Source organism: Tenrec ecaudatus, chromosome 12, assembly GCF_050624435.1.
Source record: "Tenrec ecaudatus isolate mTenEca1 chromosome 12, mTenEca1.hap1, whole genome shotgun sequence".
Taxonomy (NCBI): Eukaryota; Metazoa; Chordata; class Mammalia; order Afrosoricida; family Tenrecidae; genus Tenrec; species Tenrec ecaudatus.
Genome location: NC_134541.1, coordinates 27,999,652 through 28,009,903, shown reverse-complemented (window position 1 = coordinate 28,009,903; position 10,252 = coordinate 27,999,652). Strand labels below are relative to the sequence as shown.

Sequence of the window (10,252 nt, the reverse complement as noted above, 5' to 3'; positions counted from 1 at the left end):
GCGCACTGCTGCTGCTCCAGCGCCCAGCAGGGCCGGACGCCGCCGGGGCGCGCTCGTCAACGCGCGACAGCTGGTCCGCTGACCTGCTCCCAGGTCAGCCCTCTTGCCGCTCTCACCTCAGTCCGGGCCTTGAGGAAGGCTGCCGCGCACGCCGTGACGTCACGAGACGGTGACGCTCCCCGGGAGCCCCGCCCCTCTCGTCGCCAGGCCGGGAATCCAGGGTCCCTGCGCCATGACGTCACGGACCGGGCGGGCGGGTTTTACGTCGGCCCAATAGGAACGACGCGCCGGCCTCCCCTTTAAGGAATGTTGTGACCTGACGTCACCAGGGCGAGTTACCTCCCGCAGCCGCCGCCGGACTCAGCGCGAACGCCGGAGCCCGTGAACGCGAGACGAGAAGACCCCGGAGCCCCTGAGCCGTAGCTACATCCCCGCGCCGCGCGCCCCGAAGCCCCGGCCTGCGCGCCCCGCCGGGCCCGCGCGATGCCCTCGGACCGGCCTTTCAAGCAGCGGCGGAGCTACGGTGAGGCCTGGCGGGCGGCTTGTGAGCGCGGAGTGGGGGCCGTAGGGTGGGCCCCGAACCCACCCCGACCGAGGGCCGCGGGTGACGTCAGGCCTGTGACGTCAGACTCTGGGCCGGGGGTGTGGGGGCCAGCTCCGGCCTGGGGTGGGGGCCTCCGCCTCCCCACCGGGTCTGGTGCCGGGGCCCTTGGGGCGGCCGGCCCAGGGGCGGGCGCTCGGGCAGGCGGGGCGGGGCCGGGGCCGGGGCTGCCCCTTGGGAACGGCGGGCGGGGCGGCCGGAGCACCTCGGCCCGGCCTCCCTCCCCGGCTCACTGCCCGCCGCCCGCAGCCGACCGCTGTAAGGAGGTGCAGCAGATCCGCGACCAGCACCCCAGCAAGATCCCGGTGAGCCTCGGCGCCCCCGCCCCCTGTACCCCGCCCCGCCCCACCCCACCCCCGCCGCAGCCTTACGCCCTCCCTCCCAGGTGATCATCGAACGCTACAAGGGGGAGAAGCAGCTGCCAGTCCTGGATAAGACCAAGTTCCTGGTCCCAGACCATGTCAACATGAGCGAGCTGGTCAAGATCATCCGGTACGCGGCCGCCGCAGGGGCAGGGGGCCAGGTCTCTGAGAAAGGGGTGGGGCCAGGAACCTAGGTCCAGCATCTGCCCTGGGCAACCGCGAGGAGTCAGAGGAGAGGCTTGGGCAATGTGGGTGGGTGTGAAGCAAAGGCTGGGAGCCATTCTGGGCGGGGGGCCGGGCCAAGCTTGCCCAGGTCCAGGCGCTCAGAGCCTGCTCGCCCTCAGGCGCCGCCTGCAGCTGAACCCCACGCAGGCCTTCTTCCTGCTGGTGAACCAGCACAGCATGGTGAGCGTCTCCACGCCCATCGCTGACATCTACGAGCAGGAGAAGGACGAGGACGGCTTCCTCTACATGGTCTACGCCTCCCAGGAAACCTTCGGCTTCTGAGCCAGCAGTAGGGGGGGGGGAGGTCCGGCCTGGGAGTGGGGAGGCCCATTGGGCTTTGCCTAGGGAGCCCCTGTCTTCTCAACTGAATTGCCTCTGCCCCTGGTGGGCTGGGCAGGGGCCAGTCTTCGTAGGCAGGGCCTCCAACCATGCTTACTCTGCCCCGGGGTGGATCCTGGGCCAGTCATGCCAGGGTTGCCCCTCTGGGTACTGGCTGGGGTGGGAAGGATGGGGAGCAGCTTCTCTGTGCGGTTTGTCTTTGTTTTAGGACCCTGCCTGTCGGCTCATCTGCCCCTCACCCACCCGAGGCACTGCCCCCTGCCTGGACCTGTTCACCCCTGAAGGATTGACCCCTGCCTTCCCCGGTCTTGACATGGTGTATAGATCTGTGGTCGTTGTCCCTCTGCAGAATAAAGATTGCTCAGGCCTGCCTGGCCCTTTGCCTCCAGTCCAGCTGCTTGCTGAGGGCTGGGCTGGGGTGGGCTGTGGACAGGGCAGCTTGCTGGGTACAGACATGTGTGTTATGTGGACTTGGGGCTCCTTCTGGAAACCCAGGTCTCTGGGAGGTGGTGGTGGAGGTGGAGGTGGTGGTGGTGGTGGGCGCTGTTGAGTCAATTCTCATTCCTTGTGATGCCATGTGACACAGTAAAACTGCCCCATAGGATTTTCTTGGCTGTCATATTTGTAGAAACATCATGCCAAGTCTTTATTCCACAGAGATAGGGGGTGGGTTCCTAAGGGCAGCCTTTGGTGCGGTGGCAGTATGAGCAGCCAAGCCCCCCTCTCTAGGCATGCACTGTGGCCCCAGGTAAACTTCATAACAAAACATTTATTAAGTAGCCACAACCCAACAAGCCCTTCCCCTTGCTGCTCCCCCTTCCTGCCTTGCTGTAAAGAACCGCAAAGCGGGGTCCAAGTGGGGCTGCTCCTGGCTCTTCTCCACAGGTCATGCTGCTAGCCACAGCCCCTTCTGGTGCTGGGAATTTGTAACCTGGGACTTCAGCCTGCTGGCAGTCCTGGCTAGAAGGTATGGCCCAGCTCCTGGCCTTGCCATTCCCTGGAAGTCTGTGCAGCCTTGTGTCCAGCCAGGTCTACTTGAGCACAAGCATGGCTTCCGTGCCGTCCTTGGCGGTCAAGTAGAGACCATGTGTGAGGTAGTACTCCCGACGCAGGAAGGCGTAGAAGTAGTCAGAGATGAGCAGGATCTGGGAGGGGGAGGAGAAAGTCCATGAGAAGCTGATAGTACTTCCCTCTAAACCCAGAATCCCTGGGGAACTGGGCAGGTGTGGGGATAGGAACACCCCTGCCCACCATCTTCAAGGAATTCCCCAGTCCCTGAAACCTCGAGAAAACCCCACGGGCTCACTAGCCCCTCTGAAGCTGCCTGCAGTATGCCCCCTCCCAGGATCTCTCTCCCACACACACACCAGACACATGTGCCTGCATCCAGATGTCCCTCCACCCTCAACCTCCCAGTCAGCCTCTTCTCTCAGTGGACAGCCCAAGCTACAGAGATTCTTGACACTACCCCGACACATGTCCACCTCGCCCAAAACACCAAGTCCTCTCAGTTTCTCAGCTCCACCATGGCCAACACAGGACAACAGCAAGGCCTAAGGATCCCTACTTTCAAAACACCCCCCTTTCCAGGCCACTCCATATGTCCCGAGGGAGCTTTGAAAGCCACAAACCTGGTCCTACTTTCCAGTTTAAAATCTTCTAAGGGCTTCCCATGGCTTCTCTCATCCTCCTTCCCCCTGCTGATCTCTGGGGGTGTCGATGCCTGGAATGTCCTCATCCCCTCTAATCTAGTCAAAGCCTTCTTGTCCCTCAGGCCTCAGGCAGGGGTTTCCCTTTCTCCCCCTGGTGAGGTCTTGGCCAGATTGCCCTCTACCTGGTAGCACACTCAGCCAGACTGCAGCTTCCCCTTAGTCAATGTGATAGCCTAACGACTAGGTCATCTAATAGGATTGAGTGGGAACTCTGAGGGGGTAGCTTCCCTGAGTGTCTTAGCTCCCCACAGATCTGCCCAGCTTCGCCCTGCCTTTCTCATTTTGGGCCACCAAATTAAAATGATTCTGTCCCCTCACTAAGGCTCCCCAAATAAACAGGGATTTGCCAAGGCCATCCCCCACACACCTTGTAGCTGTTTCATCCCTTGCTGCCTGAGACTTGGAGTGCTGGGAGCAGGGTCAGAAGGAAGAGGAGGGCAGGGCTTACCACGGCAGATAACCACCAGTTCACAGGGAGCGCTGAGAGCGCTCTGAGCATCACCACCCTCAAGGTACCGGCAGGGAGGCTGAGGGTCAGAGCAGGGGGGGAGGGTGCTTGGCTAGGATTTTGGAGTCAGCCCAGTTTGAGAAGGAGGCCACCAGGCTCCCAGTCCCTGCACTTCTCACCCACCTCTTGTTAATGAGAGCCACTGAATACATGATGGGCAGGAAGGAGTGCCAAAGGAAGTCAGGAGGTGTCCTGTCCCCAACCACAGGATAAGTACCTGCTGCCCTTGTTACCACAGGAGCCTGGATGGAAGTCAGTGACCCACCCGGGCCAGTTCTGCCAACGGGTGCAGGTACTGGGGACAGCCGGAACCCAGGGAGGCCTTGCCCCTCAGCCGCCTGGACTGGCAGCTCTAGGCTGGTCCCTGTGATGGGGCACTCATCATGGCAGATCGGAACCTCAGGCCCAGCACGGCCTTTCTCACTGACCTGGGAGTCAGGCAGGCAGGGACTTTGAGCCAGGTCAGAGGAGACAGACAGTTCCTGAGTCACAGTCAACACAACAAATGAGCCAGCTCCACTGTTACACAAAAACCAGCTCAACAAGAAGTTGGAAATCACAATAATCCACAATAAGTTAATGGTGTAAAACTGTCATTTTCATAGATCAAAAATGGTTGTCAATTTCATATAGTTGAACCTAATATAAAATGGGATGGGGTCATGAAAAAAAACCCTGAACATGTTATTTAGAAGTATCACAAGAAATTATAAAATTTTATTCATTACAAGCTTCATCAGGAAACATTCACAACCATCAGTTAATGAAGGATGACAAATAGATGGAGGAAGAGAGACCAATCTGACCTCAGGGCTAAAGCTATGCCATTCTCAGCTCCCCAGGAGGTGGAGGTAGCGCTTCTCCATCCCCCAGCTGGGAGAGTGGACTAAACTTTTGGCCCCTCACTTCCAGAGAAGAGAAAACACTGACTTCACAGCGCAGGAATGGCACCCGCCTCCTGAACCACGTGATGAAAGGCAACATGTGGCTAACATGTAGTCCTCCTGATGCAGGTGACAGGCTTTCCAAAAGTCAGAGCCCACGCGGAGATGGCCTGCAGGACAGCTGGCCGCTAAGTCTTAGGGAAAGGGTCCTGGAGAGTCAGCAGAGGGACAGACCAATAGACAATGGTCCTCTGGATTAGGTCTCGGGGCAGAAAGAAGTCAATATTTGACAAAGTGAAATCTAAGTTCGGAGTTAATAGACATGGACCAGTAAGGACAGCTGGTGGCACACGAATTAAATGCCACCAGGGCTCCACTAGCACTTAGCATTTACTAAGCTTTGGCAGAAGCAAGAGAACCTCCTGTGGCTTTTGGACATTTTGGGCTTCTGACTCTGGATCCTGCATTTGGCTCACTTCGAGTTTTGTCCCAAACAGTACCCACTCCAGTATGAGACATTTCTTCTTAGACCTTAAATTCTGGGCAGCCCGGTATGCAGTGTTACGTATAGGTCACAGTGACAGCCCAAAATCCATTCGCAGGATCCTCACATATATTAAACTTCCACTGAACTCTTTCTGATCCATCACTACGCAAAGGTGTAGATGATCTTGCCCTCAGGCAGAGTGCATCAGAAAGCTGGTTACCTCCACCTCTCTCAGGCCAGCCTAGGGAGGGGCAGCCTCTCTTGGGGGCTGGCCTGGGTGTATCCTTGATGGAAGTCACCACACTGGGGACAGCCCACAAGTAATTCCCTATCGGTCTTACCCTATCGTGGTCAGAAAGCCCTGCACCAATTTTGTCAACCCTTCTAATTTCCTTGTGCTAAGTATGGTCCCATTCCTGCGTCTAGTCCCACCTGTACCTGTGCTGGATTCATGTGTCACCGATCATGAGTTTGTGACAGTCCCCTCTTCTGGTGCCCTGGCTTGACTCATAGGATGCCATTTTGACCTCATGCTGACGGCCTCCCTCATCCGATGATGTGTCTGACTTCTTGTCTTTGTCTCTCAAGGCTTAAATTCTAGTTGAGGTTGGGGTCTCTTTTGTACCTTAAAATGTGACACAGCCTGACTTTGGGGCTTTCCATTTAGCTGAGAAGCAGCATTTCCCAAAGCTTCTGGGATTCAACCAGCACCGTGGCTGCAGATGGAGTGGGGCAGCGGTGGTGGAAATGACGTGAATTCCTTAATGACTGGGGTCCCAAGTGAGTCATTTCCCCTTGCCTAACCTTCATTTTCCTCACCTGGAAAATGAGTTGATTACTCTCAGAGGTGGACTTTCCTAGTCCTTAACCCCTCTTGTCCCTTCAGAGTCCTGAAGACCAGCCCTGTTCTTTGAACCTGTCTTCATGGTCACATAGCAGAGCTCTCAGCTCTCCTCCAATGACCAATCACCTCCCTCAACTCCTTGAGGCAGCCCCTTCCTCCCCTTCAACAACCCCACCTACCTCTGTCCTGCCCTCTCTCCCTCCCTCCCTCCCTCCAAGGAGCCCTTCACCTGCTTTGCCTGAAAGATTTAATGGGGCCACAGATAAAAGGGTGACCAGTGAAAGACGGGGACAGATCAGAAGTGGAATGAAGCCATCAGAACCAGAAGCAGTACAGGTGGGAGCAGAAGAAAAATGAAAAAACCAACACTTCTGCGCATGCTAGCCTTTTAACAAAAGATCTGCCATTCGATCTTCAGAGCAGTCCTGTGGGACAGTGTTTTTACTCCCCAGGCAAGGGAGGGCACTCAGAGGTTAAGGGTCTTGCCTAAGGTCTTGTGATGCTAAGAGAAGAATTCAGGTTGCAACACCAGGCCAGCTCATCCAAGGCCACACCCTAGCTCTTCTCAGTGCCCCCCAGTCCCCTGCTCAATCAGGGGTGCTGAGATAGGGGAGTCCTGGTGGCCCAGTGGGTTGAATGTCGGAGGTCTTAAGCAAGCTCACTCAGATGGAGTCGATGCCAACAGGGTAAGGCAGAACTGCCCTGTGAGTTCCCGAGACTAACTGCTAACAGGAGTAGAAAGCTCCTCTTGAGGAGCAATTGGTGGTTTCGAACTGTTAACCTTTTGGATCACAGCCCAACGTGTAACCACGACACCACCATGACTCAGAGGTCTTAAGGGCTTGTCTTAAAACAAGCAGCCATCTAAATTAGGCATCAGCGAAGTCCACATGGAAGAAGCACACATGCCTGTGTGATCCATTATTGTAGATGTTAAAAATCTAAATCTGAAGGAAGGAATGGTATCAGAACTTAAATCTGAAATTGACTGTGGCGATGTCTGCACAACTCTTTTTAATATGACTGAATTAATACAGTGCATGTTATGTGAATTATATGCGAATAAAACTATTAGAAAAAAAAAGAGTTGAGCTGTGAACTGCCGCGTCAGTGGTTCAAGCTCACCAGGTGCTCCTTGGAGAAGGATGGGGCAGTCTACTCCCATCAGGTTTTAGTCTTGTAGGCCCTGCGGGACACTGGGCTCTGAACAGAGGGGATTCTGTTCTAGACTGGGAGTCAGACTAGCTGGCTGGGTTTGTGAAGCGGATAGCAAAGTCTGGAGCCCACACAGACTTCACCTTCATGCTTGCATGGCAGACCCAGGCTGACACACCAGACTTCTCCAACACCTCGGATCCTCACCACTAAGCCACGACAGGGACAGGTGTGTGTGTATGTAATATATATACATCTATATAATTTTTTGTTTAATACATAGATAAACATTTTGGAAAAAGTAAGTAAGTACCTATGCCTGTCAAGACAGTTAAAACAAAAAACAAAACTGCTATTGAGCCAATTCCAATCAACAGCTAGCCACTGTAGTGTTTCTGCATGGGAAACCTTCATGTGAGGAGACAGCCTCACCTTTCTCCCATGGAGTGGCTGGTAGGTCTGAACTAATGACCTCTCTCAATTAGCAGCCCAGCACCTAAGCCCCAGCTGGGTCATCTGAATTCCATGCATCCTGAAGCTGCAGGGCTCAGCAGAGCCAACACGAGCCTGCGAGTTGCCACTTCTTGAAAAAGCAGGTAGTGGTGGCAGCAGATTAGACTTGATTCCAGCCTCTTGCTCTGGCTGGAGCTGTGTACCCTTGAAGGCAGGCCAGCCCACACTGGGGAGAACTCAGAGCTGGCAACCCAAGGCCATGCTGGCTGGGACCCAGGAAATTGGGTTGGAGGGGTAGCTGACTGGAGGCTGGGAAGCCTGGTGTGGCTCTAAGGAAATGTCCCAGTTCACCAGCCTGAGCGGACAGCCTGTGGGCACAATCCCCACTCTAGCTCCTCAAGTGCAAAACAAGAGTGAAATCACTGGATTTCCACCTCAAGGTCTGTAAGTCACAAAGGCACATCCAAGTTGGCCATGGTAGCAACCAACAAGGGATTTGTAGTCCACCAAGGGCTTCCTTATCCGACTCCCTGCTCAGTCCTCTGGGCCTCCTCCTGGTGTGCCACACTCCAGGATCCCCGTTCTCACCTCTCCTTCTCCGAGTGAACGAGGTTTCCAGAGCATCCATCTGGGACATGAGCCCTGAGGACAACAGGGTGTCTAAGAGAGCCATGTGCCCCCATGGTCTCCTCAGAATAAAGAGGTGTGTGGTCCTGCACACTGCCCGCTGCACCAGCACACCACACTGCCTCACTGGCACCCCCCAGGTCTCCTGACCTCAACACCCTCTCCCTCATGACTGCTTAGAGGCCTCTTCCAGAGAAGCCTGCCCCAGCCCCTCACCAAGTTCATTTCTTCAGAGCGCTCACCCTACTGCCCTGATGCGCCATTTCCTTATCGTGCTCTCTCACTGACTGAGAGCTCCTTGGAAGCAGGGCTGTGTCTCACTCACCTCTAGCAGAGCACCTGGCAATAATAGTACCTAATGGGGAAGTCAGTTTGCCCAAGGAGTTAGATATCTTGCTTTAGACCAGCGGCCTCAATCTGTGGGTTGAGACCCCTTTGGTGGTTGAATGACCCTTCGACAGGGGTTGCCCGTTTCATAACAGTAGCAAAATTACAGTTACGATGTAGCAACAAAACTAATTTTACGGTTGGGGGGCCACCACAACCTGAGGAACTGTATGAAAGGGTCATGGCATTAGGAAGGTTGAGAACCACTGCTGTAGACCTTGATCTAGGGTGACTGGAGCTGGGAGTTGAGACAGGTACAGGTTCCAAAGCCTGAGCTGCCTGCTGGCTTGCTTCCCACATGGTCCCCACATGGTCCCCAAGTCTGGCAGTCTGGAGTGGGCTTGTGAGAGACAAGTCTGGGGCGCTGAGCTACGCATTTGAAGATGAGAGGGACAGAGGGGTGAGCCACGACCAGTGCCCAGTTGAGGAAACCAAAGTAAATGTGTGCCCAGCTCGAGGGACAAACCGTCCTACATCGGTTCCCAGAACCTGACACACCATGGGCACACTCCTGAAAGGGGTCCAGAGCCATGTCCCTCCCCCAGGACACTAGCGATCTGCCCAGGAAGTCCATAAATGTGTCCTCACTGGTCCCATTCCCCAGAATGTCATAGACTGGCCAAATATCTGATGCCAATAAAACATGGCCACTAACAGTCTTTCTGCATGAACATACAAGTATAATAAATGCACAGAGAAAGATCCAGAAAATTAAAGTTATGATGTGGGCTTGGCCCCAAGTATGAACCACTAAAAATTATGACTTGGTGAAAAGATTTTCTCAGACTCCATTTTTAAGTTGAACTAAGGTGAACAGGACATTTTACAATGCTCTTTAAGAAGGCCCAATTTCTTCTTTGTTTACATGTAACCTTTGACCAATATTTTTTTTCTTTTAAATCATTTTATTGGGGGCTCTTACAGCTCTTATCACAATCCATACGTACATTCATTGTGTCAAGCACATTTGTACATTTGTTGCCATCATTTTCTTTTTAAACTAGTGATCAATTTCAAAACATTTTCTGTCTACTTGAGTCTTTGACATCAGCTCATTTCCCCCTCCCCCACGCTCCCTCCCTCATGAACACTTCATAATTTATCACTTTCCCCCCACAATCAATGTCTTATACCAATCACTGTCTCACTCCACCCACTTTTCTGTTGTCCATCCCCCTGGGAAGGGGTTATATGTAGATCATTGTGATCAATTCCCCCTTCCTCTCCCCCTCCTGGTATCGGTACTCTCATTATTGGTCCTGAGAGGTTTGTCTGTCCTGGATTCCCTGTGTTTTGAGCTCTTATCTGTAGCAGTGAACATGCTCTGGTCTAGCCGGATTTGTAAGTAGAATTGAGGTCAACAGAGTGGGGTGGGGAGGAAGCATTAAGGAACTAGAGGAAAGTTGTATATTTCATCGGGGCTAGATTGCACTGACCAATATTTTTCTTTCACTGGTCACTGACCCTTAAAAAAAAAGGGTTTTGAACAAATAAAGGGGAGAACTATTCTCCTTTCCTTGGTTTATGGGATTGAGTGTTTCCCTGGGAATTTGTTTGGGTAAAGAAAAATATTGCTCTTGCTGTCATGTCAACATATGAATGATGGCAATAAGACACACACTATTGTCCAGTCCCCTTAAAACCCTGTGAAGTAGGACCATTAATTCC

The 10,252-nt window shown here is 53.9% G+C and overlaps 2 protein-coding genes across 2 annotated transcripts in view; one reads left to right on the top strand and one right to left on the bottom strand.

Moving 5' to 3' along the window:
- Positions 1 to 296: 296 nt before the first annotated feature.
- MAP1LC3A (microtubule associated protein 1 light chain 3 alpha) lies at positions 297 to 1,915 on the top strand. Its single transcript, XM_075563751.1, has 4 exons — positions 297 to 523; positions 851 to 906; positions 987 to 1,093; positions 1,308 to 1,915. The coding sequence occupies exons 1-4, from the start codon at positions 484 to 486 to the stop codon at positions 1,468 to 1,470; spliced, it is 366 nt and encodes a 121-aa protein (XP_075419866.1). The 5' UTR covers positions 297 to 483; the 3' UTR covers positions 1,471 to 1,915.
- Positions 1,916 to 2,276: 361 nt separating this feature from the next.
- The window catches only part of PIGU (phosphatidylinositol glycan anchor biosynthesis class U), a 106,517-nt gene continuing 98,541 nt past the window's right edge, over positions 2,277 to 10,252 (bottom strand). Inside the window, exon 12 of the mRNA XM_075563749.1 lies at positions 2,277 to 2,672. Within this exon, the coding sequence (XP_075419864.1) occupies positions 2,559 to 2,672 (114 nt within the window). The 3' untranslated portion in view covers positions 2,277 to 2,558. The remainder of the gene's footprint in view (positions 2,673 to 10,252) is intronic.

What these genes read in the sequence shown, in the direction of transcription:
- MAP1LC3A (XM_075563751.1), top strand. Translation starts at nt 484, where the DNA reads ATGCCCTCGGACCGGCCTTTCAAGCAGCGGCGGAGCTACG. An exon ending in AGCACCCCAGCAAGATCCCG is followed by an intron (nt 907 to 986) that starts GTGAGCCTCGGC and finishes CCTCCCTCCCAG; the next exon opens with GTGATCATCGAACGCTACAA. An exon ending in GAGCTGGTCAAGATCATCCG is followed by an intron (nt 1,094 to 1,307) that starts GTACGCGGCCGC and finishes GCTCGCCCTCAG; the next exon opens with GCGCCGCCTGCAGCTGAACC.